The sequence below is a fragment of the Girardinichthys multiradiatus genome, chromosome 8 (assembly GCF_021462225.1).
Source record: "Girardinichthys multiradiatus isolate DD_20200921_A chromosome 8, DD_fGirMul_XY1, whole genome shotgun sequence".
NCBI lineage: Eukaryota > Metazoa > Chordata > Actinopteri > Cyprinodontiformes > Goodeidae > Girardinichthys > Girardinichthys multiradiatus.
The window spans coordinates 31,371,812-31,395,506 of NC_061801.1; the positions used below are offsets into that span (position 1 = coordinate 31,371,812).

Sequence of the window (23,695 nt, forward strand, 5' to 3'; positions counted from 1 at the left end):
TTTTGATTACTCTAGAACATTTAGATTAACTTTTGCCTGAATTTAGCACACTTTTTCTATTTTTATTAACAGCCAGGTTATTTTTTTCCTCACCAGTTCGGGGCTAGGTCATTCAGAAAAGGATTTCTAGTCTAAGTGAATGCATTTTTGCTTGTTTAAATTCCACTTCTCCATGGAACTTACAGCAAAGAAAATATATAGAAAAATGGGTTTGCAAAATAGAAAAACACAAACAACAAACTGTCCGTTAGCTGTGGATAGTGCATCTGCTCCAGGCTGCGCATTACCTCCTCTGAGGGCCGTCTCCTCGTCACCCTGACCTGCTGTTCCTCTCCAGGTGTGAAGAGTTTTGCTGGTCGTCTCTCCTCCTGAAACGCTCGCAACTCAAACTTCGCCGCGCTGTGCCCCGACTCATCTCCCTTGTGACCGTTGGTTCTTACAGCAATCTCCTGGTGGGGGAACGTGCTGGATCTTTGCCCCTCCCCAATAATTGACTGGTTATTGTCAGACACACAGACAGAAGGAGAGGTTCCATTAATGCTGGTTGGTTTCGTGTGTTCTGACGGCGACAGGTTTCCATTGGTGGATGTCTCTGAAGCTGCGTCCAGCACCTGGTCCAGGTAGCAGATCTCCTGCAAACACAGAATGTGGACATTTCACTGAATTACCTTAAATAAATATTCATGACTCTTTTTAAATATATTCTTCTATAAAACACGGGAAATCGTCCATTAAAGTTGTATAAAAAAGAAATATTATGAGCATTTATCCATTAAAAGCAAAAACAGAATACATTTTACTACAGACTTCAGGTAATTGAAAATAATGACCTCAGACCAAATTAAGCAGATGACCAAATGAAAATTGAATAGTTAATAATAAATAAAGAACAATATATAAATAAAACCTTTGTTTTTAAGGCAACCTGATCAACTTTGTATGAATAAAGATTAAAAAAAAGAACTTATTTTACTAAAGCAATAATTCAGTAATTTCAAGGTTTTTACCTTATGCCAGTAATACAGACATGAATAAAAGTGTTAAATATTAAACACTTTAACATATTAAATAAAGTAAAGCATTTTACCTGCACCACCTCGCTGTCTGGGGACTTGGAGCCTTGGTTACTGGAGCTTCTGAGGCAGTGATGTTGGATCTGCTGGCTCTCCAGCTCCATGTTTGCAGGCCTTTCAGTGATAAAGCTGACCGATTCCTGGAAACTGACGGTCTTCACGGCTCGATCTCTTGGTGAAGTGTCACTGACATCCTCGGCTATCTGCCACGGGTTCTGTGTCGACAAACAAACAGCATGTGCTTCAGAAAGCTTTGGAGCCGAAAGGAGGTCTGACAATTAGTTTAGTAACAACATTCAGGCCTAAAGACGGCAGTCAAATCCACTTAACAAGCAGATTACCTTCTGACTTCTTTCTTTAGCCCCTAAGCAAACACACACCTCATGCAGACACACAGATTGTCTGCATTGCAGCAGTAAAATGTTTAATCCTCTGCTCTCCTACAATGCTTTGACAAGAACCTACCACTAGAGGGCACACAATTACACAAGAGTACTTCAACAGTCTCCACTAAAAAGGCATTTCTAAACCACCATGCTTCACCATGATGATGGTGTGTTCATAGTGACGTCCATCATAGTGTTTTGCTGGTATATGGAAAAGTTTGCTCCTATATTAACAGACCACCTTCTTCCAAATATTTACCATATCTCTCACATGGTTTGTTGTAAAGAGCAAATGTGACATCCTATGGCTTTGCTTTCACACAATAAAATGTTACAAAATATGAAGCTGTATGAATCATTGTGCAAAGCACTGTATTGTGTGTAGCTTTTATTTCCCTGAGATTTTTCCAGGAAAGCAATCTACAAATGAATAAGACCTGCGGCCTTCTGGTTCAGTGACCCATCCATTCCACACATTCCTGCCCTGCTGTTCAAAAGCAGCTACATTTACATGCTCCTGTGCTTATGACCCGTCCCTTTGTTCCTATGTGGGTCTCCGACAAATAATCTATTGGCCTCTCTTTTAAAGGTCCCTGCAGCGATTGCTTCTTTTGTAGGCGCGTGTATATCCCAAAGTAGCTATTAACCCATCAACTTTTGAGAGTGTTTGTGGAGATTAATGAGGGTCACTTATGTAAATTGGTTCACCCTTCTGTTAAAGCACACACTGGAACAAGACAGAGGTCTTTGCAGCTTTTTCTTGGCAGATTTTAGCTGGACTTACTGTATTATCAACCAGAGGGGTAATTCTAGGTCATTTTCATTATGTAGCCCTCCTCTGTCTCCTCCTCTTTTTGCATCTTTTCCTTCCTCTCTTCCTTTCTCCCTCCACAGATGCAGAAAAAGCAGTCAGGGCAGTCACATGGTGGATTATAGCAGCCAGCTTGTTGAAAAGGACTTCTTGTCTGTCTAATAATCCGGCAAAAATTTTCTCTCCACTTTGGTGTGGTCTCCTCCGCCCTTCTCTGAGAAATAAATGGGGTTGAGGGTATTTTGCTCACTAATTAGGCTGAGTCACAAAATATTTAATTTTATATATTTCTTTGAAGATTAATAATCCAGCACATGTTGTCTACTTATTAGACTAAAAACGTAAACAATTTACAAAGTTGTCCTATAAGTCATTGTCCCTGTTATCTTGTACAGAATGACTTGAATTCCAGGCTAAAGTTAGGAGGCTCCATGGCTATGTCACCGTTTTATTCCACCATTTGAAAATTAGCATCTAAGACTGTAAAAATTAGGTTGTACCTTGTTTTATATGAATTGAAAAGATCTGCATGGGTTAAACAACAATAAACCTGTTTTGTGACTTGTTTCATGATATTGTCATGTGTATCAAACTACATTTTGTATAGTTACTTCTTTTTTTCATTTATTTTTAAAGCAACTGCAGTAGTTGTAATCAAAACTACAAAGGGGATTATATAGAGAAGTAAGCCAGCAATAGAAGCATCAAATATTATTATTGGTGGAAATATGCATGTCCCAGAAAGTGGGGTGAGTTGGACTTGAGAATTTAACTAAAAAGGTATTTTTTTGATACGCAGGTAATGTATTTTTTACCAGTTCTGCTTTTGGAAAGCATCCATCCATTCATCAATGTTCTTTAAGCAATTAATTCTGGTCAAGGTTCACATATGTGGTGCTAATTTGCATTAGACGGTTACCACGGATATCCTGAACTGAGGCATTTTTAAATGATCGATATAAGAATCCCAGGTGAAACTCAACTCAGTCTCAGAGTTCATGTAAGCCGCACCCCTAGCATACTATGCGGCTTCTTCATGAGAAGTCAGTTTTTTTTTTAAATGATCTACCTTCTATTTTTATACGGGCAGCTAGCAAAACTGTATATCGAAGTACACAAGTTTTTTCTAGATCTAATTAATCTGGGTTTTCACAGGGAGACACAGTATTAACTGCAGTTCCCTGTCCGTGCCATCTGACCTAGCCTGCATGCTGTGCTCTGAAATTGTCAAGGTAGTTAAGAACCTTCAAAACCAAGCATAAAGTTTAGGAAGAAGAAGAATTGAAACTGCGGAGTTGTCAATGAGTCATCAAAACAGAGAGTAAGCATGCTAGCATTAGCCTAGAGACACCAGTGCAAACTGCCCTGCATAAAAGGATCACTCTAGGAAAACAATGTAAGTTTACTGAAGACTGCAGCTGTGTGTGTCAAATCAGATATCTTTAGAAACAACTGATCAAGCCTGCCCTGTTCTGCATTCTCAGACCAATATGGTAGCTTTCTTAACTAAGTTAACCTCTAGTTGGAGACTTTTAAGGCTGTCCTGCAGGAAGCCTGGTTGAGACAAAAAATCTATGAAAGAATTGAATAGCAGAGAGATACAGAGACAGACAGGAAGCGAGGAAGAGATTGTCAGGGCACACGAGTGGGTGCAGTGATACATATGGTAGCCAAAGCTAGGTGTTGAGCATGGACTTATTACATTCAAACACATGGTTATGTAAACCAACAGCAGGCATCTCCTGGATAAGCTGTCTCAGCAATTACATTTACTGCATGCTCCTAAACCATCCTTTATGAAAACAAATCCCATAGGAACGGGCTGAGAACGATTACTGTTCGAAGACTAAATGAAATGGAAAAAAACTCATCAGAGAACAATACATGTTTCAAATTGTCCACAGCCCAAGATTTGCGCTCCTTGCACCATTGAAACCGATGTTTGGCATTGGCATAATTGACCAAAGGTTTGGCTATAGTAGCCCGGCCGTGTATATTGACCATGTGGAGCTCCCGACGGACAGTTCTGGTGGAAACAGGAGAGTTGAGGTGCACATTTCATTCTGCCGTGATTTGGGCAGCCGTGGTTTTATGTTTTTTGGATACAATCCAGGTTAGCACCTTGGTGGTATGCTGACATTACCCTGGATACCGTGGCTCTTGATACATCACAAAGACTTGTTGTCTTGGTCACAGATGCGCCAGCAAGACGTGCACCAACAATTTGTTCTCTTTTGAACTCTGGTATGTCACCCATAATGTTGTGTACATTTCAATATTATGAGCAAAACTGTGCTCTTACCCTGCTAATTGAACCTTCACACTCTGCTCTTACTGGTGCAATGTGCAATCCATGAAGACTGGCTACCAGGCTGGTCCAATTTAGCCATGAAACCTCCCACACTAAAATGACAGGTGTTTCAGTTTCATTGTCCACCCCCTGTAGATAACAACAATTAGGCAGGCACAACTACTAACACAAAACTCCACTTCCAACGTATGTTCTTTAGGAGGATAACAGGATGGACTGTTTACTCCTGGATGTATGCTCGCAGAATATCTGTGTGAGTAACATGGATTTGTGGAACATCTCTGAGCTAAACCAGGATCGGTACTGTTAGCGGAGGGGTGCTACTTTGGATTCAGGAGATATGACAGATACTCATTAGCTTGTTTATACTCACACTACCCTTTAGCATTCCCACAAAACCTCTGCAGCACAATGCTTGGGCATATTTAAAAAACAAACATGCAAGCAAACAAAAAACAATGGATGAAAAAAGTCCCAATGTGCTACCGTAGTAGGTTTTGTCTACTAACGCTGCCGTTTTCCATATATGTTAGGGACGAGTTTTGTCCTCTTCCAGCTCAAAATGTGATTAAAATAAAAAAATAAAAAAATACTAATCTTTGTCTGAATTCTTCATAATTTCAGATATGATTATTTTATGTCCTGTTGTGTAAAAAATAGGGGGGGGGGGGGACATTTGAAGAGGGACGCAATTAATACCAATGTAGACCATGTAATATTGATGAAATGTGGTTTTCATTCTACTTTACATCTGAGGGTTGGCACAGGCTATAATAAAGAATTGGCAAATGCCTGATCTTTAATGACTCCGATCATCTATGAAAAAATCCTGGATTAGGATATCCCTTCTTTATCCCACTTAAAGTTGCACTTCCAATCTGCATTAAATTGTAAGCGAGTTTAAGAACATTTAAGACAAATTTCTGCTTTTCGGGCTTTTTTGATGTTTGAATCTAATTTTAGCAACTTTTTATACAAACAGCTGTCAGATTTAAAATGAAAACTAGGAATACATTAAAACATCCCAAATTTGATAGTTTCTTTGTTTTCATGTTTCATTCTTCCAGTTTTTTGTCTTTAAACAAGTCAAATGATATTTCACTTTGTTAATTATGTTAGCGATCATGTGAGGACCAGATGTAGCCTCTAATTTCACACTCCTATTGGACCCATTGAATTTGCGACACATGCATGTTTGTCCATGTAGGAATGTGTGTGTGTGCCTGTGTAGGAGTGTGTGTCCAACGGACAGTACAGAGGGGGAGGATATCCTTTTACTGCCTCAGGAAAACAGAACTAAAATAGAGGAATGTCTCCTTTGCAACACTATTCTGCTTTAAACACACTTAAAAGAGAGTGGATGTGACTGTGAGGTGGTGCATTCACACCAGTGTGTGTATTTATACATGAGGTGTGTGTTGGTGTGTATGGTTTTGCCTCACACTGAGGTGAACTCACATTCCAGCCATAGCTTGCTGTCCTCAAGGCGCATACTTTAATTGTGCTGATGAGGGACAATGTTAATCCAAGTAATGCTACCAAGGAGCACTTCTGAGTGTGAGGTGTAAAAAGAAACAAGGCAAGTAAAAGTAAAACTGATCCTCCAACATTCACCCAGGGGGCCCGGTTATCAGTTAGGGGTTGTAGTTTGTATTAAAACGGGTGGAACTGGGTGAATTCTGTGGAAACATACCAAACCCTCTTAGTAAATCATGGACCTTTCTGACTCAGCCCTGTCTCAGAGCGCTGTGCTCTAAATCTAAATGTTGTCTCATTCTTGGCCTGTCTCCCTCCAGAACATCTGGAAATACTTGCACTCTGACCGTTACGCACAAAAAAGGGCAAATACACAGACACATAAACACATTGCAAAACATATGCACTAAGGTCCATGCTTGAGACCCGGGGGGTAGCTTGTACACTGAAACACATCCAGCACCATGTGAAGGCAATGCAAATCTATCCTGATGCAAAATAAAAGTCGTATATTTATGTCTTAAGGCCTGGACTGTGGGTTTCTCTGTAAACCTTTCACCTTAATAAGAGAGAGCCCTCACTTTAGATACCACATATAGCCAAATATTAGCTGAAAATATGATTTACTTCTCAAAACATACATGAACTCAGGATAATCATTCCTGTGTAAGCAAGTACAGTCAATGCCAGGCTCTGTTTCTTGGATAAATACGATCCTGCATAGTAATTGGACCTGTCTGCAGGTTTAGCCCCCCCTTCTCATATTCAAACAGCCTGGACTGTGAACCCCGGGGCGGACAGAACTGTCCTCTGCACACTCATGATTTCAGTCAGTCTATCCCTAATATTCAAGCTCAGTCCTCAGTCATGAGATTTTAGCTTGGATAAGACATGAGAAGCTAGGTTAAGTTTAAAATACTGTATCATTCCTCTTCAATAAATAATGCCTAAATACTGCAGTTAAATAAAAAAGCTTCCTCCTCACCTGTAGCTCCCACAAACACCAGTGGATTCATCTAATTCTGGGTCAACCCTGATTCCATGTTATAGCACTACAATAATTTCTCCCATTGGTGTGTCTTCTTCTCGTAAGCGTTATCCGTTTTCCTATTCAGTTCCACTTGGGTCCAGCCCTGATCCATCCTGTTCCAGATAGCGGGAGTACTGGACTTTTGCCTGGCCAAGCCTTTTCCTCTCCTTCTTCCCCTCCTTTTCCTCCCCTCCCATCTCTTTCCTCTCCTCCACAAAGCCTCTCCTTTCGGAGAGACATTCCTGTCGGCTGCATGGAGAGCTGTGATGTCATGGGCTAAATGTGTGCATGAGCCTGGAAGCATGTGTGTTTCTCCAGATGCTCACATGCACAAAGATACCTACTCTGCGAGGCCTTACACACACAGGCGTGCACACACACACACACACACACACACAAACAGGTTTCCTTTAACCTACAGCTTCTGTCAGAGCTGGAGAGAAAACCAGGAAGAGGCAGGTGGAGCGGCAATGATGAAGAGACGATGACTGAGGAGGGTGCAGGTATTTTCTCTGTCATCATCAGTATTAAACTCTTGACTCGGTCTCTTGTGAGGGTTAGACAGACTTACTGGCTGCCTTCATGTTTTATAAAAAAAAAAAAATGAAACCTGCTGCCATATCCTAACATAAAGACTCTAAGCTTTTAAGTATTTCATTAGGGGAAATCTAAATACTGATCTGACAGGTTTGAGACTCTATGTGAGCATAAAATACAAATCCTACCATAAAATACTACAGTGGTTTCGCAAAAACTCCCCTTGAAAAGTCGACGGTTTGTGACGTGATAAAAACAAACCTCAGTGTATTTTATTGGGGTTTCAGTGCATAGTTGTAAAGTAGAAGGAAAATGAAATGGAACGTTTTGAATTCTTTTTTACAAATAAATATTTGAAATGTGTGGTATGCACACATATTCAGCCGCCCTCAATGATTACTCCCTGCTTTGCACAAACTATTTAAAAACTGTTCTTTGAAAAATACCCCATGTTCAGTCCGATTAGATTGAGATTTTCTGGCAACAGCAATGTCAACTCTTGACACAGGTTCTCAAAAGGACTTTGGCCTGGACTTTGACTGGACCATTCTAAAACATAAATATGCTTCGATCTAACCCATTCCAATATATACCCAACTGTATGTTTAAGGGTTCTCCTCTGCCCCTGTTTGTTTTTTTTCCCCATCTTCCCATTCGCTCTATGAGACCCCTGTTCCTGCTTAAGCATCCCACTATTATCAACAGTCGAGCGTTTTGCATTTGAACTGTGTTTTTTTCAGGGCAATGTGTGGTGTTACTCTAAGACCCATTTTAGATGGGTATGTATGAATTTAAAACCTTTCAGGTCTAATATTGGGATTTTCAAATTTAAAATGTTTTTCTGAGTTTTTGAGACCCCGCAGAAACCCGGTACAAATGAATGCATGTTTTAGATTTTTATTTGTAAAACAAGTTGAAACCATTCAACCTTTTCCCTCCATTTCACCAAGCACTGCTATCTGGTGTGCATTGAGAAATGCACACATGATGTCTACGTTTGTCTATCACATAAAAACTCAATAAAATATATTGAAGTTTGTGGTTATAACATGAGAAAATGTATGAATACTTTTGCAAGGCACTTTAAATCTTGTCAACTTCTGTTAGAAAGGTTTTCAAAACCCTAAGTTTGTGTGTCTGCTGGTGTTATGTGTGAACAGATTCATGTTGGGATATAGGATCTGTGAAACCAGAGCAGGCCTGAGTCATGGTTCACTTTCTCTGCTCACAAACACCACAGCAAAATGCAAAGAAGCTGGAAACACTTTCATCAAATTTACAAGTGCCATTACAGGCTGCTGCAGACAAGGAACACAGATCAGGATGTATGACAATATCTAAGAAGGTACAGATGTGGTTCCGGGCTGATATACTACATTTATTCCTGTAAACAGTTTTAACAAACTGAACCAGACCAGAATACACAACTACTTTTCAGTTTTCACTGATTATTGTTCTTTCAAGGCATTTTTTTAAGCTAACCCCGAAACAGAGCCATTTTTAAATTAAACGTACTTCAAAGCATGAGACCGTTTGGTGTCTTTCATCAGTCCAGACCACAAAACAATTAAACTTTCAGTTTAATGGGCATCAAAAACCGATGGAAATCAGAAGAGTGTGTGGAGAGCAGCAGGGTGGTCCACAAGTCAGGAGGTTATCATAATCCTAAGCATTTATGGGCCCTGTTAACAATTATACATCCCTTCTGAACGGAACAAGAAGGGGCACACTGGAACGAGTCTCACCCCCTAAAAGAAACAATGAAAATAAACATGAGCTAAAAAAATTCCCTTTTAAAATGTACTTGTTTGAAATGACAATGCCAATGCTACTGCTGAGTTCTCAAGCGAAAGGCAATATGATGAAACCTAATCGGACATGGAAAACTGGGGCACTAACCCAATTATAGGCCGAGCACCAGGGAACTCACATCCATGATTATTTTCATGCAGCAACAGAGCAACATGGTCATCACTGCATGTCCGTGCTGGTGATTTACAAAGAGATTAGCTGATTACAGTGAGTCCAGTGACAAACAAACTGGAAGCTATTAGGGCAAAAAAAAAAAATCTGCAAATGGAGGAAATTAGCAGGATAGGTTATTCATGTGTTTTAGTAAATGTGTAATAACATGTGTCGGGGTCAGCTTTATTAAGCCAATAAACAGTGGCGCCCAGAGCAATCTTAAGCACAGGAAGTTGGCTCTGATTGATCAGAAAGGCAATTAATGAAACAACAAACTTTTGCAGCAGGTCATGGAGACAAAAATTCTACTGATAAAGCATGCATTGATATTGTGATGAGGACTAATTAAAATCATTGCTCCAACGTGAGTTGGGCTTTGGATGGTGGCAAGACATTCTCTGGGGTGTAGGATATTTTGTTTTCTGAAATCCTTTAGCCTACTTTATGTTGTCAAATTGGGTTAGTTAAAGTGATTTCTCCATTCTACAGGTCAGGCAGTAATAAGTATGGGACGTGATTTAGGACTGCAAAATATCTCACAAAAATAATCATTGTGGCAGTATCACTGTACAAAATATGCATATCATGAAAAACTGCTTGGACTGCAATAAATGTTAGCTAATTATTTAAATACCATGCATTCAGACTATCTAAGTCTGTAATATATTGGGAGACACTTGTTTAATGCAGCACTAAAAGTATTAGAAGGTAAACAGGTGGTAAGGTGGTTAAATTATTAAAAAATTACAACTAAGCTGTTTCAATGCCAAAAGAGCCGAAGCAACTTTATCAAAGTTAAATAGAGCTAAATTGACAACTCATTATCTGTAGTTTATATTTTGCTATGATCCCTAAGCAGAAAGATGTAAATCGTTTTTAATCATTGTTTTATTGGAAAACAGTTTGTTATCACCAGTCCTGCATGTTTTCTTAAAGTTGTGCAACCCTCACATGGCTGGCAAAAATGGAACAAAAATAAAAAGTGGTTATTCACAGTTAATTCGTGATTTAACAAGCAAGGGCCTTTATTTTAACATAGAGCCAGCAAGTTTTGGATAGCTTTTTTCTTTCTAGTTCAACATCCAAATGGCTTGCACATATAAAAATGCAGTCTCTTAGATTAGATATCAGCTAAACACATAGAATGGTAAAACCTGTTAGTGAACATCCTCCTTTGGTGTTTGAATGCACTAAATAGAGGGAAATTTGTTGTCATTAGCTTGTACTGCTACTAGGATTTAGTACCAGAACAGTCAGCAAATCCCACTGGTTTTCGGACTTGTAACTAGACCGAAGATTTCAACTTGGATGGGACTAAATTCGCACGGGGTTAATGGCTTTTGAGATAAACTGAATACAGCATCAGGGGTCCTTTGTGGATGAGTGCAGATAGGAAAATATATGTCAAACTACATTTGTGGTAAAGCAGACTGGGAATATGATTTCTATCAATGAATACAGATTCAATTGAATAAACAATAAGGTAGTTCACACTGTGATCAACTGCTTCCCCAAACCGAACATGATAATGCATCAGCACAGTTTTTAGATAGAAAAAATGGTTTGTTGGAAAACTTTGGTGGATAGTACAGAGGCATTTCCAGAGCAGGAAGGAATGTTTTATATTTATGTTTGAACTCATAGTACATCATTTATCTCTAATTTGCTGTAACTGACATTGCTTATCTTAAGCAAATGAGAATAGAGTAAGTCCTTCCAGGCTATAACATCCTCCCAAAAGCAATTCCTTCCACTTGGGGAGCTGCCTTATGCAACGTTCTGTAGTCTAAGTAGATTTTAGAAAACAGTCTAACTGAATCATAAGTTAATTTAGTAAAACATGAGCATTAAATATTTTTTGAAACTAAAAGTGAGACTAAAAGATGCAACATCTTGGATAAAGGCCTATCAGAACTGACAGGTAATTTCAACAGGAAATCAGGAAGTTGTGCACACTTGTATCTGTGAAAATGGCAATCAACACAGGAAATAAAACAAAAATCAGAGACCATCTGCAAAATAAATAAACACAGATGCTCACTTCAGGCAGAGTAAGTGATCAAAAAAGGAACAACTTGGCTCTGATGACTGATCACTATTAGCAACACTGAAACATATTTGAGCCTAAGAAAATGGTAGAAGTACTGTAGACAGAACATATCCAAGGAGTATAATGATGGTGAAACAGAATCGGCCTTCTTGAAGCAGAACTAGTATTACAAAAAAGCTGCTGAATGTGTATCTCCATATAGTTACACAACCCTCCAAACTGGCACAGTAATGGCAAATTGCAGCGCCGCACTGAATATTAATAAAGGCAGTTCTCACCTACCCATCGCCACAGAGCATGAAACAACAAGAAGACCGAAATCATGTCAAGGTTCCTCTGAGGTTTGAGGGATAAAAAGGAATGTGCAACAAGTCTGGACCCATAGCAAACTGTCTGTGTCCCTTTCGAAACGTCTCTCGTCACCACTCACACAACTCCGACCCCCTCGGACCCCTTCCTAGAGCAACAACAAAGGGCCCCGCAGGAGCTTCAGTGCCATTCTCCAAACAGAATACTAATGCTGCAGTCCATAAGAGCACCTCCCCACACACACGGGTGTGCACACTTGCATGCTCACAGATGAGGGCCCTTCAGCAGAAATGTCTGCAGCCAGAGAGTATAGCTAATTGCATGCAAACTCTCCAAACACAAGAAGGAGAGACAGATTAATGCACCCAACAGCTGTACTGGACAAACTGGGATAAACAGGATCTGAGAGTGACACTGAGCAATTGTACTGTATCATTTTCTCCTTAGACTAAAGGTAATGACTGTATTGCTTTGGTATGTAATTATGTGTTTATAATAGTCTCAACTTTGTAATATAAACAATACTTATTTGGGCTGGCTGTCCACCGAATGGTTCACTGTTTCAGATAATGTATAGACACAAAGTACTGTAAACAGTGTTTGAGACCTTGGTACCAGGTACAGGTTAACCAGATTTTTCTAAACTGAAAACACAGTCCATTTGTTTCTGCTAGGATGACCCCTCGGCCTAGTTCAGGTGGTGGGAGACAGAAGGACTCTTGCAAAAATAACATCACTGTTGGACAATGTCTCCCATCCCCTGCATGAAGCTGTTGCAGAACTGGAGAGCTCCTTCAGTGACAAGACTGCTGCATCCTAGGTGCACAAAGGAGCTTTATTACAGATCCTTCCTCCCAGCAGTTGATAAACTTTATAACTATCACTGCTAACAACAAACTCAATGATTGTTTACATCCCTGCAGTTAAATGCACAGTATGTTTTAATTTTTTTGTAAACAGTGAGTTGTTTTTCTCATGCATAATTACAAATGTGCTTTTTGTGAATCTCCCAATCACCCTACTCCGTGGCACATCTGAGTATGCCATTTTTACAACTGTACAGTATTTCTTTTTCTTATGTTGTATTTGTTTTCCTTTACTGTACAGTCCACTCTTACTTTTTGATTTTTATAGTTTTTTATGTTTGTGAGTACCTGTATACTTGCATTTGCCTTTTGCTTTGCTGCTGGCACACTTGCATTTTCCCACTGTGAGACAATAAAGGATATTTCTATTCTCGATATTTCTATTCTATTCTCTCAACCAGCTGTTTGAACACAGGCATTGGCTGGTTACAGGTCTCAAGGTAAACCAAGGTTTTAATAACGTACAGTTAGAAAAAAACAAAAACAATTCCATCACAATGTTCCTACTGTTTAAAGTCCTTTAATAAAATGTTAGAGCAAGTCATGGTGTTCCTCTGGCTGTGGAGTAGTGCCGCTCATAGCTTTTTGCTTCTAGTTGTTTTGCAGCTAGAGAACCTGAGAACCTTGCTGTTACGGAGTGACCTCCTCTGCACATGAAAGTATTCTAGAGTCAAATTTTAGATAATCTGTTTGACAGCTAAAGTTTAACAAAAAACTGGGTCATTCAAGAAATGAAACAATGCTGTAAAATAGGCAAAATATTCTATCACAGAAAATCATACAGGTAATGGCTATTGAGGGTTATTGATGTTAGAGGTAATTTTACAATCTATTACATAATGGGTTGTACATAGTTTCTTCTATTTCGGCTAATCCTTGTTTAATAAATACCAACAGTAGGAAATCTGTTGTGTAGTTTTGTACACTAGAGGTTCCACTGAAATAATTTTGAACATTAAAAAAAACAGAAGACTTTTATTGTGTATGGATATATAAAGCCCTGCACTTGAAAACATCTGTACTCACTTGTTACTATTACTGTATACACTACACACTATAAGCAAAGACATTTATATATGTTGATCCCTGCTGTTGTTTAGAAAAGATGGTCTCTAATTAAATTTGCAACTGTTCCCAGCAGGTACCAAGAAACAGTTCTTCAATATATTTTTTACTGATAATAATCAGAACAATGGATTATAAGTTTAAGGTTTCAGCTGAATTTTCCAGCTGTCACTTAAACAGTAAATGTCGACATTGAGATTGTCATTTCTCACATTAGGAAGGAAACTGAGACCAAGTCGAAGAACTTCCTTGAAATACAGAATAATATGTGGTTAAGCACGCCTTTCTGACCTTTTGTCGGTCTCGATTATTCAACAGTTCAGTTCTCCCCTGCAGTTCATCCAACAGCCCACAGACCAGATCCCTTTGTTTCATTTAAAACTTTTGCATCACAAACACACAAGGGAACATCAACAAAGCATTGCGATGAATTAGTTCTCTTGCATTCATTGGTAAGCCGTTTTAAATTCTTACCCAAAAAAGGAAACTGAGGCAAGAGAGCTGCAAAGAAAGCAATTTTTCTTTAAAATCAGACCAAAAGGAAAACTGAAGGTTGGGAAGGTTGAACAAACACAAAGGAAGAAACTGGAAGTGAAGAATGGTTGAATTGTAATTTGGGGCGTTTTTGTGGATATATGCGAGTCTCCCTGTCTTTGTGTGGAGAAAATGCTACAAAAAATAAAACTCTTATCTTCTCCCAATGTGAATCAAAATACTTTGGCATTTTTCTCCACAGGACACTGAGTGCATAGACCACACAGTGAGGATAAAACACTAACAGACCATTTGGCAACTTTCTTGTTTTGAACGAACTTGACATATTTTGTGGGAGAAGCAAACACATGAGCTCTCTTGTGGATTTTTCATGAAGCTTAATTAAATGTAATTTGTCTGGCTTTATACCAAAACTTGCATCAGCAAGTTCATACAAAAATCATTTGACCAATTCAGCAAGTTTTGATTAAAATTATGCCTCAAATTATTAATGACAAGAGCTCTAAAATGAATGAATGTTCCAAAAAGACCAACATTTCTAGGAGATTGCTTCAACAGTGAAAGATCCTGTATTTCCAATGCCATTGCTGCATCTCCCTGAGCCAGGGTTATTGAAGTCTTGTTGCTTATTCTAAACCATGACATAAAGCATGTTAACATGTGCGTGTGTTGTTAGGACAGAGTGAGTCTTCTCACTGTGATAGCTTACAGCATTAACTAGCTCTGCAGTGTCGCCCTGAGAAGACCTCCAGGCTCATCACAGGACTATTTCTGGAAATTAGCTCAGTAGCCTGAAGTATTTAGACAAACAAAAGAGGCTTGACACTGGACTAAAACAGCCTACGATAAACTAGACTGAGCTTGACATTGGCAGTGTTGTCCATTTATTTGAACGACAAAATTTTGTTAGTGTTATTGTCATAGTTTTTTTTTTGTTACAAAGGAATGTTTCACTTTTCTATTAAAACCAACAGTAAAATGTTTGAGTTTTTGAATGTGAATGGGCATGTGACTGCATCACTGTCACTGTCATATGACCAAACAAATACCACATCCGCTCCAGAAAGCAGACTCTGGCACGGTGAAAAACGTTTCAGAGGTCTTTTACATTACGTTTGTGTAGAATGCTTTAGACAGTGGCTTAATGATCTCCTTTTCTCTGTCAAGGCACAGTAGCTTCCAAATAAGAGCTGATAGCTTGTGAATGATGTATTCTTCATCGAATTGCATGTACCCACGAGAGACATCTACAACTGGAAATGTCATTATTACAAATGTCAAGTAGATACAAGTGGTTTGTGTTAAACTACCTTGTAATTCCCTTTTCAGCACAGAGTCGCCCTTTTCAATCACTGCTAATGAAAAAGTAACAAGGGATATTTATTGTGACAGTTTCAAACTATAAAGCTAAATATCAAACACTGATATAAAGGTGGTTTAAGAGGATTTTGATACAACACTGGCTATTGAGAAAATGCCCTGAACTTCTCTCAAAAACTCTGGAAAACGTAACAAAATGTCCTGCTGCTATTTAGCTCTAAAAATAAAATTGGACAACAAGCACTCTGCAGATTTACATAAACAGAGTTTTGGAGGCAGCAACCCTGACACTGGGGGTCAACACTTTCTTGAATTCCCACAACAAAAGATAAAACTCTTTTTACTTTCTTTTCAATATAAGTGAGAGTGGCAGAAGTGCAGCTTTTTTCTCAAACAGTGGATCTGTTTCCTCCAGGTTTTACACTTCATTCTTATTACCTATGAGTCTCAGTGTGTTTGTTGCAAACAGATTGTGTCTGTTAGCAGATATTTTGTGCTCTGCTTTGTGTTCAGTGAATGGTTTGTGCTGCATAGTACAACAATCACAATCAGTGGATGTTGTGGACAATAGTGGGCAATGGAGTTTGAGTAACTGAATCCATTATATGGCTGAGTTATTGTTGCGTTTACTGAATCTTTCAAATTCTTTTCCTCTCCAGGACACAAATATAATCATGGTGGACAAATCGCATGTGGGATGTGGCAAAAAACACAATATTTAGGTCCTTTAAAAAAGAAGCATCAAGGCAATCAGAGCCTTGTAAAAAAAGTTATAATGTGACAGAGTCAGAATGCATTAGGAGTGGGAGAGAAAAAAATAAATTTTTTGATGAATCAAATTGCAGAGATGGGCGATTCATCCCCGCATAACAAATGTCAAAATTTGATTATCTGTAAATTCATGACCTAGTTTTGAGGAACACAGAAGGCAATCCCTTGGACAAAATCTATGGCATATGCAGGGTGTATGAATTTGAAAGCAAATACAATAAACACAAACTTCATGTACCAGAAGTGGAAGTAAAACAACACTGTTACCTGGAAACCCATAAAACTAGCGATGTTAAAGATTCCCACTAACAAAGCTAGAGGGGGTGTCAATGTTACACCATTAATTTTTTTATAATATCATCTTAAGACTTCTGAATCGTAATCAAATCTATTCGCAACGTGCCTAAAGATTCCAACTTCTACAATGCATTGAAACATTTTCTAAAAGACTTTCGTCTTAAATTTAATATGACACAAAGACCCCTCTGTTTAGTCAAATGGAAAAGACAAGAGAACATGCCATTCAGGTAAATAAGAGATGAGAAGAAGCTATAACAAAATAGCTACTAGGCCAAACTTGCTTGTACAACTGGAACTTTGACAATAAAAAAGCTGGACACATCCACAGTTTTATTTTGCAACCACAAAAATGAGGGAGAGGGTAAAGCCTTAGATTTTTGGGACAAGTGGAAAAATTCACATCAGCACTGCAGTTCACACCATGTTAACTACACACATGCACCACTGCTACATAATCATTGCAGCTGCAATTTAAATATTACAGCAATAACCTAATAATAATAATCAGAATAATAATTCTGATGTGAAAAATTTTAATAAAAAGTAACAACTGTTTGTCACACAGCAGATGAATGTGAATTGCACCCCGTTGACTCAAGTATAGAAAAACCATTAATACCGAGATCACATCAAAAGTGACACAGTGACTTGATGCTCAAAAATATTCCTTCATTTCTTCATGTTTAGACCCATGCTTTCAAAATGCCAAGACATACATGACAAGTTAAGAAATGGTACCCACTTTATTATCTGCATTAAATACTGCTGATCAATATGTTTCTTAGATCGGATGGTCAATGGAAAATTGTGCTGTGCAGCTGCTTTGTGGACAAGTACAGACTTGTGCAGCAGCAGCTGCTAAGTAAGACTTTGTCATCCTGTACTACTTCCTGAGGTAGTGTAATATTATTGGGTTGACTTCAAACCCCCTTTCTGCGATCACGAGGCGTAAAGAATGCCTGTTGATCACAGAGCAAAAGGATGATCTGAAAGGGGCTAGTGTGATGGCAGATTTAGGGAGGTAATAAAAGTGTTTCAACTTCACAATTAGTGGACTGGAGCAAAGAGCAGACTCTGGGGGTCATCAAGTCTTCATAGCAACTATTAAATGCTATTTACATGTCAATCAGTTGTGTTGGAGGCATGTCCTACTATCACAAAAGTCAAACTTTGGAATTTGTTAAACGTCATATTTTCTGAAGAAAACACTCTGGGTGGGTCAAGTATAAAACAATGGACATGTGGAAAAGCTCCCCATCTGCACTGTTCAGCATGGTGGAGAACCTGTGATGATGTGGGCCTGTTTGTCTTCCAAAAGTAATGTTAAGCTTGTTTAAATGCATGTCAATCTTCATAGACTTGTGTTTCTCATGGCCACAAGTCTCTTCAAATATTAGTTGTCAGTTATGGGAACTAAAATGTTCGGAAACCACTAATCTAGAGAAAATGCACAAAGGGGAATAATCAAAGATCCCCCCAAGGTGTTGTTCTAAGGGCAAAAGAGGATTTTAAGAAATTAAGTGAGTAATATCAGTTATGAGAAACACACCAGAATCACACAAAGACTCCATTGTGTCACTTTGTCATATACAGCTGTCATCTATTCCCGGAGGGCTAATAAAAATAGCCACAACCTAAATCATTTTCATTGTTCAGTCAGAGCTGGCCAGAGGGACATTCACATGACTTGTTTTTCATGATAAACACCACAGACACGTTATGTGTTCTTTCAAGTTATCCACTCATCACCAGCTGATACATATAACTAGTAGCAAAAAGGTGACAGTAAATACGCCATGATGCAAGGTAGAGTATCATCAGGCATTTTTTCTCTGCTGGTTTCTCTTATTCATTATGTTGTCTCTGAAATGCCTTGTTCTTATTTCTACCTCCTGTTTTTCTGGCTCAGCAAACTTCAGCAACGCCAGAAACACAGCTGTTATATAACATGTGATTGTGTGTGTTTGTGTGTGATATGCTTTCTGGGAAGAGGGAGAGGTCTGAAGGAAGAAGACATCAGTGATAACTTTATTGTTCCTGCCGATGTTCTCACAAACTCCACGGTGCTAAAAACGGGTGGGGGCTTCCCTCAGACACGCAACGCACAAGAAATATCTAGATGCACTAACAGACATCGACTGCCTCAGTGGGACATGAAGCATGCTGAAGGTCCCTCTAGACAAATTCTAGAGCTGGCTGTGATCTTTTCTGTCAAGGGAACAAGCAGAAGTATTGGCAAACGGTCTGTCTAAATTGGCACCTTGCCGCTTGGCTTCATTATTTCCAGAATCAGCTGTTTAAAGCGGGGTTAGGTTATAAAACAATACTCATATCTTTTAAGATCTCACTAAGGACTGCTGAATCCAATTTTTAAAAATGGCCGTCCACCTAAACAGACAAGCAGGGAAAAAATGGTGTTAATCAAAGAAGCAGTAAAAAGGCCCATGGCTACTCTGGAGGAGCTGTAGAAATCCACAGAAAAACATTTCACATCAACCTGAACAGACCACCCCCATTATGAAACACGGTGGTGGCAACATCATGTTCTTGAAATAATTTTCTTTAGCAGGGACAGAGGAGATGGACATAGTTGATGGGAAGATGGATGGTGCTAAATACACAGATATCCTGAAAGAAAACTTGTTGGAAGCAGCAAAGAAATTCAATCTGGGATGGAGATTTAACTTCTAGCAGGACAATGACGTCAACATACACCCAGATCTGCAATGGAATGGTTTAGATCAATTAATATTCAAGTGTTAAAATGGCCCAGTCAAAGTCCAGCAATAAATTGAATCAAGAATCCACGAGATGTTCACAAATACTTTCTATCTAGTTTGACTGAATTTGAACTTTTTTGCTTACAAAGAACTGGCCATACTATGATTCTCAAGATATGTAAAACTTATAGGCACCACTATAATTGAAACAAACTGTGGTTCTACAACGTATAAACTCTGCCGGGGCTTGTTCCGTTCAGATTTATATCTATAAAAAAAACTGTGTATCATACAGTCCATCATATAAAATCCTATCAAAATACATTGAACTTTGTGGTTGTAATGTGTTGGGGTCATCCATTTTGGTCGCACATTTTGACACACGCAGCTCAACAGACGTCGCAGCTCTGACGTCACTGGGAGCATAAACCGGCTGAGATGGAGAGTTTCGTTGCCATTTCCCGCCTGTCTCACAGGACAGCGCATCGGAGGCGCATATCTGGAGAGACAAAGGCTCGCAGGCGAACTTTTGCTCCACCAGGCCATTCCCAGAAGAGCTTGAAAGCTGGAAATCTGTCTGATACGAGAAGATCGGGAGATTTATTTACAGATCAAAGACCACGCCGACACCCGGCGCAGGTGGAAACCCACAGAGGTTCTATGTCCAAGGAGATGACTTTTCCCCTCCTGGATGGATGAGAAATTACCGTTTTTTTCTTTAATTTGATCACGGACGAGTGATCCCCCCCACCCCCCGTTCCATTTTTTCTTCAGACCTGATCCCTCCTAAACCGGTGGAGAGCAGAAATCAACTTCAAAGTAATTTTGTTCTTTTCATATTAAACCAGATAGGTGCATTTAGAAGTCTGAGGATTATTCGGCTTCAATAAATCTTCATATATATAATTAAGAGAAGCGTTTGTGTTTATTTCGTGCAAGAGTGATTTATCTGTCAAAACAAGGTCGAAGTTCCCCCACCTTCGGTGAAGTGGTTGAATAAACAGTGACAGTTTGTGGTTTGGTTAATAATTTGTAATTATTAAAGAGCTTTGACCCCATAATCACAACACCAGAGGACATCTCTGATTTCTATTCGTAAGTGATGATTTTTGATGATTACGATTTTAAATTATAATTCTTGATGAATATTAATTAATCAATAATCACAATCCTTACAAATGTGGCTAAATCTGAAAAGGGTCCAAGGGACATGAATGTTTTTGCAAGGAACTCTCTTTCAAAAGCTCTTTATTGACTGATTTTCCCTGGTCCCTTTCAGCAGATGGCTGTGTTTACAGGGTTTTGCACTGTAAGCTTCAGTTTGAAAAACAAAGTAAAGCTTTCAAAAAAAAAAGGAAAGCCTTGCAGACTGTGAGAATATTCATAAAGATAGGCTTCAAAAACGTTTATCATCCCTGTGACAATAAACAGGTCTGCTGCACTCTGGTACAATGTCATTAACTCTACTGGAAAATCAATCAATCATTCAGTCAAGTAAAACTAATCAGCAAGACTAAAGGCAATGAGAGAACAAGGTCAAACTGTCCAAGCATGAAGCTGAACAGTAAAACTGTAAGTTCCTATTTTAAACAGTTAGTGGTTGGGTTTAACAGAAATTAGTTCCTCTGGACATTTAAGGTGCTTACTTAAAATTATTAGGCATACACTGGAATTGATCACATTCAAACACCCTTCATCAATAAGATAACACCATCCGTCAGCGATCACTAGCATTCTCAAAGTCTCCAGTGAAAGAATTACAAGTTGCTTGGCAACAGCAAAAAGCAAGGAAACTGAACTGAAAATAAAAAGTTCTCTATAAAAATAAAAGAAATCGGATGCAAACAAAGTCAGACTTTTTCTGAGTATTAGCCACATCTCTCTCTGATTGTATCCTCTTTAACCACTGCGAGACACAAAAATGGCAATACTTGCCTCAAATCAGTGCTAGTTTTTGATACTGGAAATATGGCTCATCGCTCAGAGTGGCATCTTTATGGGATGACAGGAAGCAAGGAAAAAAATCTGAATGGGTGGTAAAGCTTATCCCATGGAAGAGATTATTATGGTATGATAACCCTGAGTAAAAGTAAAATAGCATCACAGAATCGACACAAAGATTTACAACAAACAAAAAAAAAAAAAGCATATTATGATCTAAAATCTTTCCTTTTAAGAAAATTGCCAAAAAGCTAATAGCTAGTTAACTAGTAAAACAGCATTGCATCAACAGGGATAGCTGTTGCTATTTTAGTTTACACACCTTCACTCTAGTGTTTTTGTGACCTGAAATATTTCCAAACAACTGAACTGGTCTTTTGTGCATGTATGAGTAAAAACATAAAACCTTTCTTTCAACCAGGTGACCAGCAATTTGCAGCAACACAATGCTCCATCAAGCTGGAGAAAAGTCTCGTTACCCTGGCACTCTCCTGGCATTTTAATAAAGGGACTTTAAACTATTAAAGGAGTATAGCAGTAACCATTACTTTCGAAAACCTTGAAGCCAGTGACTTGCTAATGTTGGATTATGGGCCCTCGCCATTATTAACATTAATCAAACGGTTAGTGAGCATATTTCTTTGGTAAGTTTGCTTTAGGAAGGGTTAGTAAGGTCAAGTTTTATATAATATCAATTGAATGCAATTTAAAAATTGCAGTTCTCTATATTTCTGGTGCTATTTGTTGCTTTTCCACTGGGCACTAACATTTATTTTTGTATACATTTTGCAATTTCTATGTGTAAGTACTTATTAGGTATGTATTAGTATGTTAGTGATCATTGGGGAGAGTATATATATTTATATATATATATGTGTGTGTGTGTGTGTGTGGAAGGGGGTGGGGTGACAGAAGAGTGGCTTGCACAAGGCACAATTCATGCATGAACTGCCACTGCCTTCACTTTCATCCTTTTAGAATGGTTACATGTGGATTTCATTATATATTTTTAAAGAGCTAAAATTATGTGTAACACCAACCTAACCAGAGCGATTTAAAGTCTGAGCAAGAAGCACAGACATCTGCCAACAGGATGGTTAGTGATTCAATCCTGTATTTTCTGTGCCAAACGTCCAAGTATCCTTTGGCAAGACACAAGATGCCGAAACTGCCCCAAATCCCTACATTGATGTTTGTCTATTTTAGAGCAAGAAAAGGCCCTGTGAGAGGCTGAAACTGCTGTATAAATGAATACAAGTGTCTAACAATATAAAAATTGTTAAATAGTTGAAAGCACAATGTTAAAAGGAAAACGGTAGTGTACAAAGAGAAAACATAGTATTTTGTGAGGAAAAGGTACAAGAAGCAGCATCAACAATGCTGTTGCTATATCTCCACCTTGTCTGTGGGGGATGAAAAGCAGGTTAAGGTCATTCTAATAAGTAGGTTAAAGTGATGCGGAGGAGGAGAGGGACAGTTACTGCAGCAGCAACCAGTCTGTCCACTGACCTCCTTTGGTCGTCTCTCTCTCTGCAGTATTCTGTGTCCTCCACACTTGTAAAGCTAATCAAACTGATTGTTTCTGTTACACACACACACACACACACACACACAATTTAGCCGTGAATGACCCCCAGCTGACACACACAGGCCTTTCACTTAAGCTAATGTTACCCTTTCACTGAACGGCTTCTTTTCTAAGCAGAAACACACTTAAAATGTATCTGAGTAATATTTCAAAGCAACTTTTGAGTCAGTTACAGTTTTTTTTTTTTTACCTTTGTGATTTGTGGTGAAACAGCCCTGACTTCCTTCGCTCCCAGCAGCCGATTAATTACTGGATAATAACCGGGATTAGGTTAAAAAAAAAAAAAAAAAAAGGACACATGCTTCACGGACCGGCTTACAACGTAGCCACTTCTTTTCGTTCTCGACAGAACCGCAGCCGCTGCACCAACGGTCGGGCAAACCAAGTGGAGAAGTAGCGGAACGGATCCTCATGCGGTCACAGCAGCAGTTGTAACGGCGACGGCTGCTGCCTCCAACTGGGATGGCCCTGAGCTCCTTTCACAAACAAGCGTTTCCAACCGGCAGTTCCCTCCCTTACTCTTCCCGCACCTCCTCCTTCTCCTCCTCCTCTTTTTTTTTTTTTCTCCAAGGCACGCGCGATGAATAATGAAAGGCTCGCGAGGTCCCAGGAGCGTTTTCTGTCCTGTTTTTTTTTTGTTTTTTTTTTTCAGGGCGCGACCACGTGGATCAGGATCAGGTT

At 39.0% G+C, this 23,695-nt stretch overlaps 1 protein-coding gene across 7 annotated transcripts in view; it reads right to left on the reverse strand.

The window, feature by feature from the left end:
• The window catches only part of LOC124872566 (A-kinase anchor protein 2), a 108,887-nt gene that overhangs the window by 9,462 nt on the left and 75,730 nt on the right, over positions 1 to 23,695 (reverse strand). For all 7 annotated transcript variants that reach the window (XM_047372722.1, XM_047372720.1, XM_047372721.1 and 4 more), the window contains 2 exons: positions 1,088 to 1,288; positions 288 to 632 (listed from right to left, as the gene is read on the reverse strand). In XM_047372722.1, the coding sequence (XP_047228678.1) occupies positions 288 to 632; positions 1,088 to 1,288 (546 nt within the window). The remainder of the gene's footprint in view (positions 1 to 287; positions 633 to 1,087; positions 1,289 to 23,695) is intronic.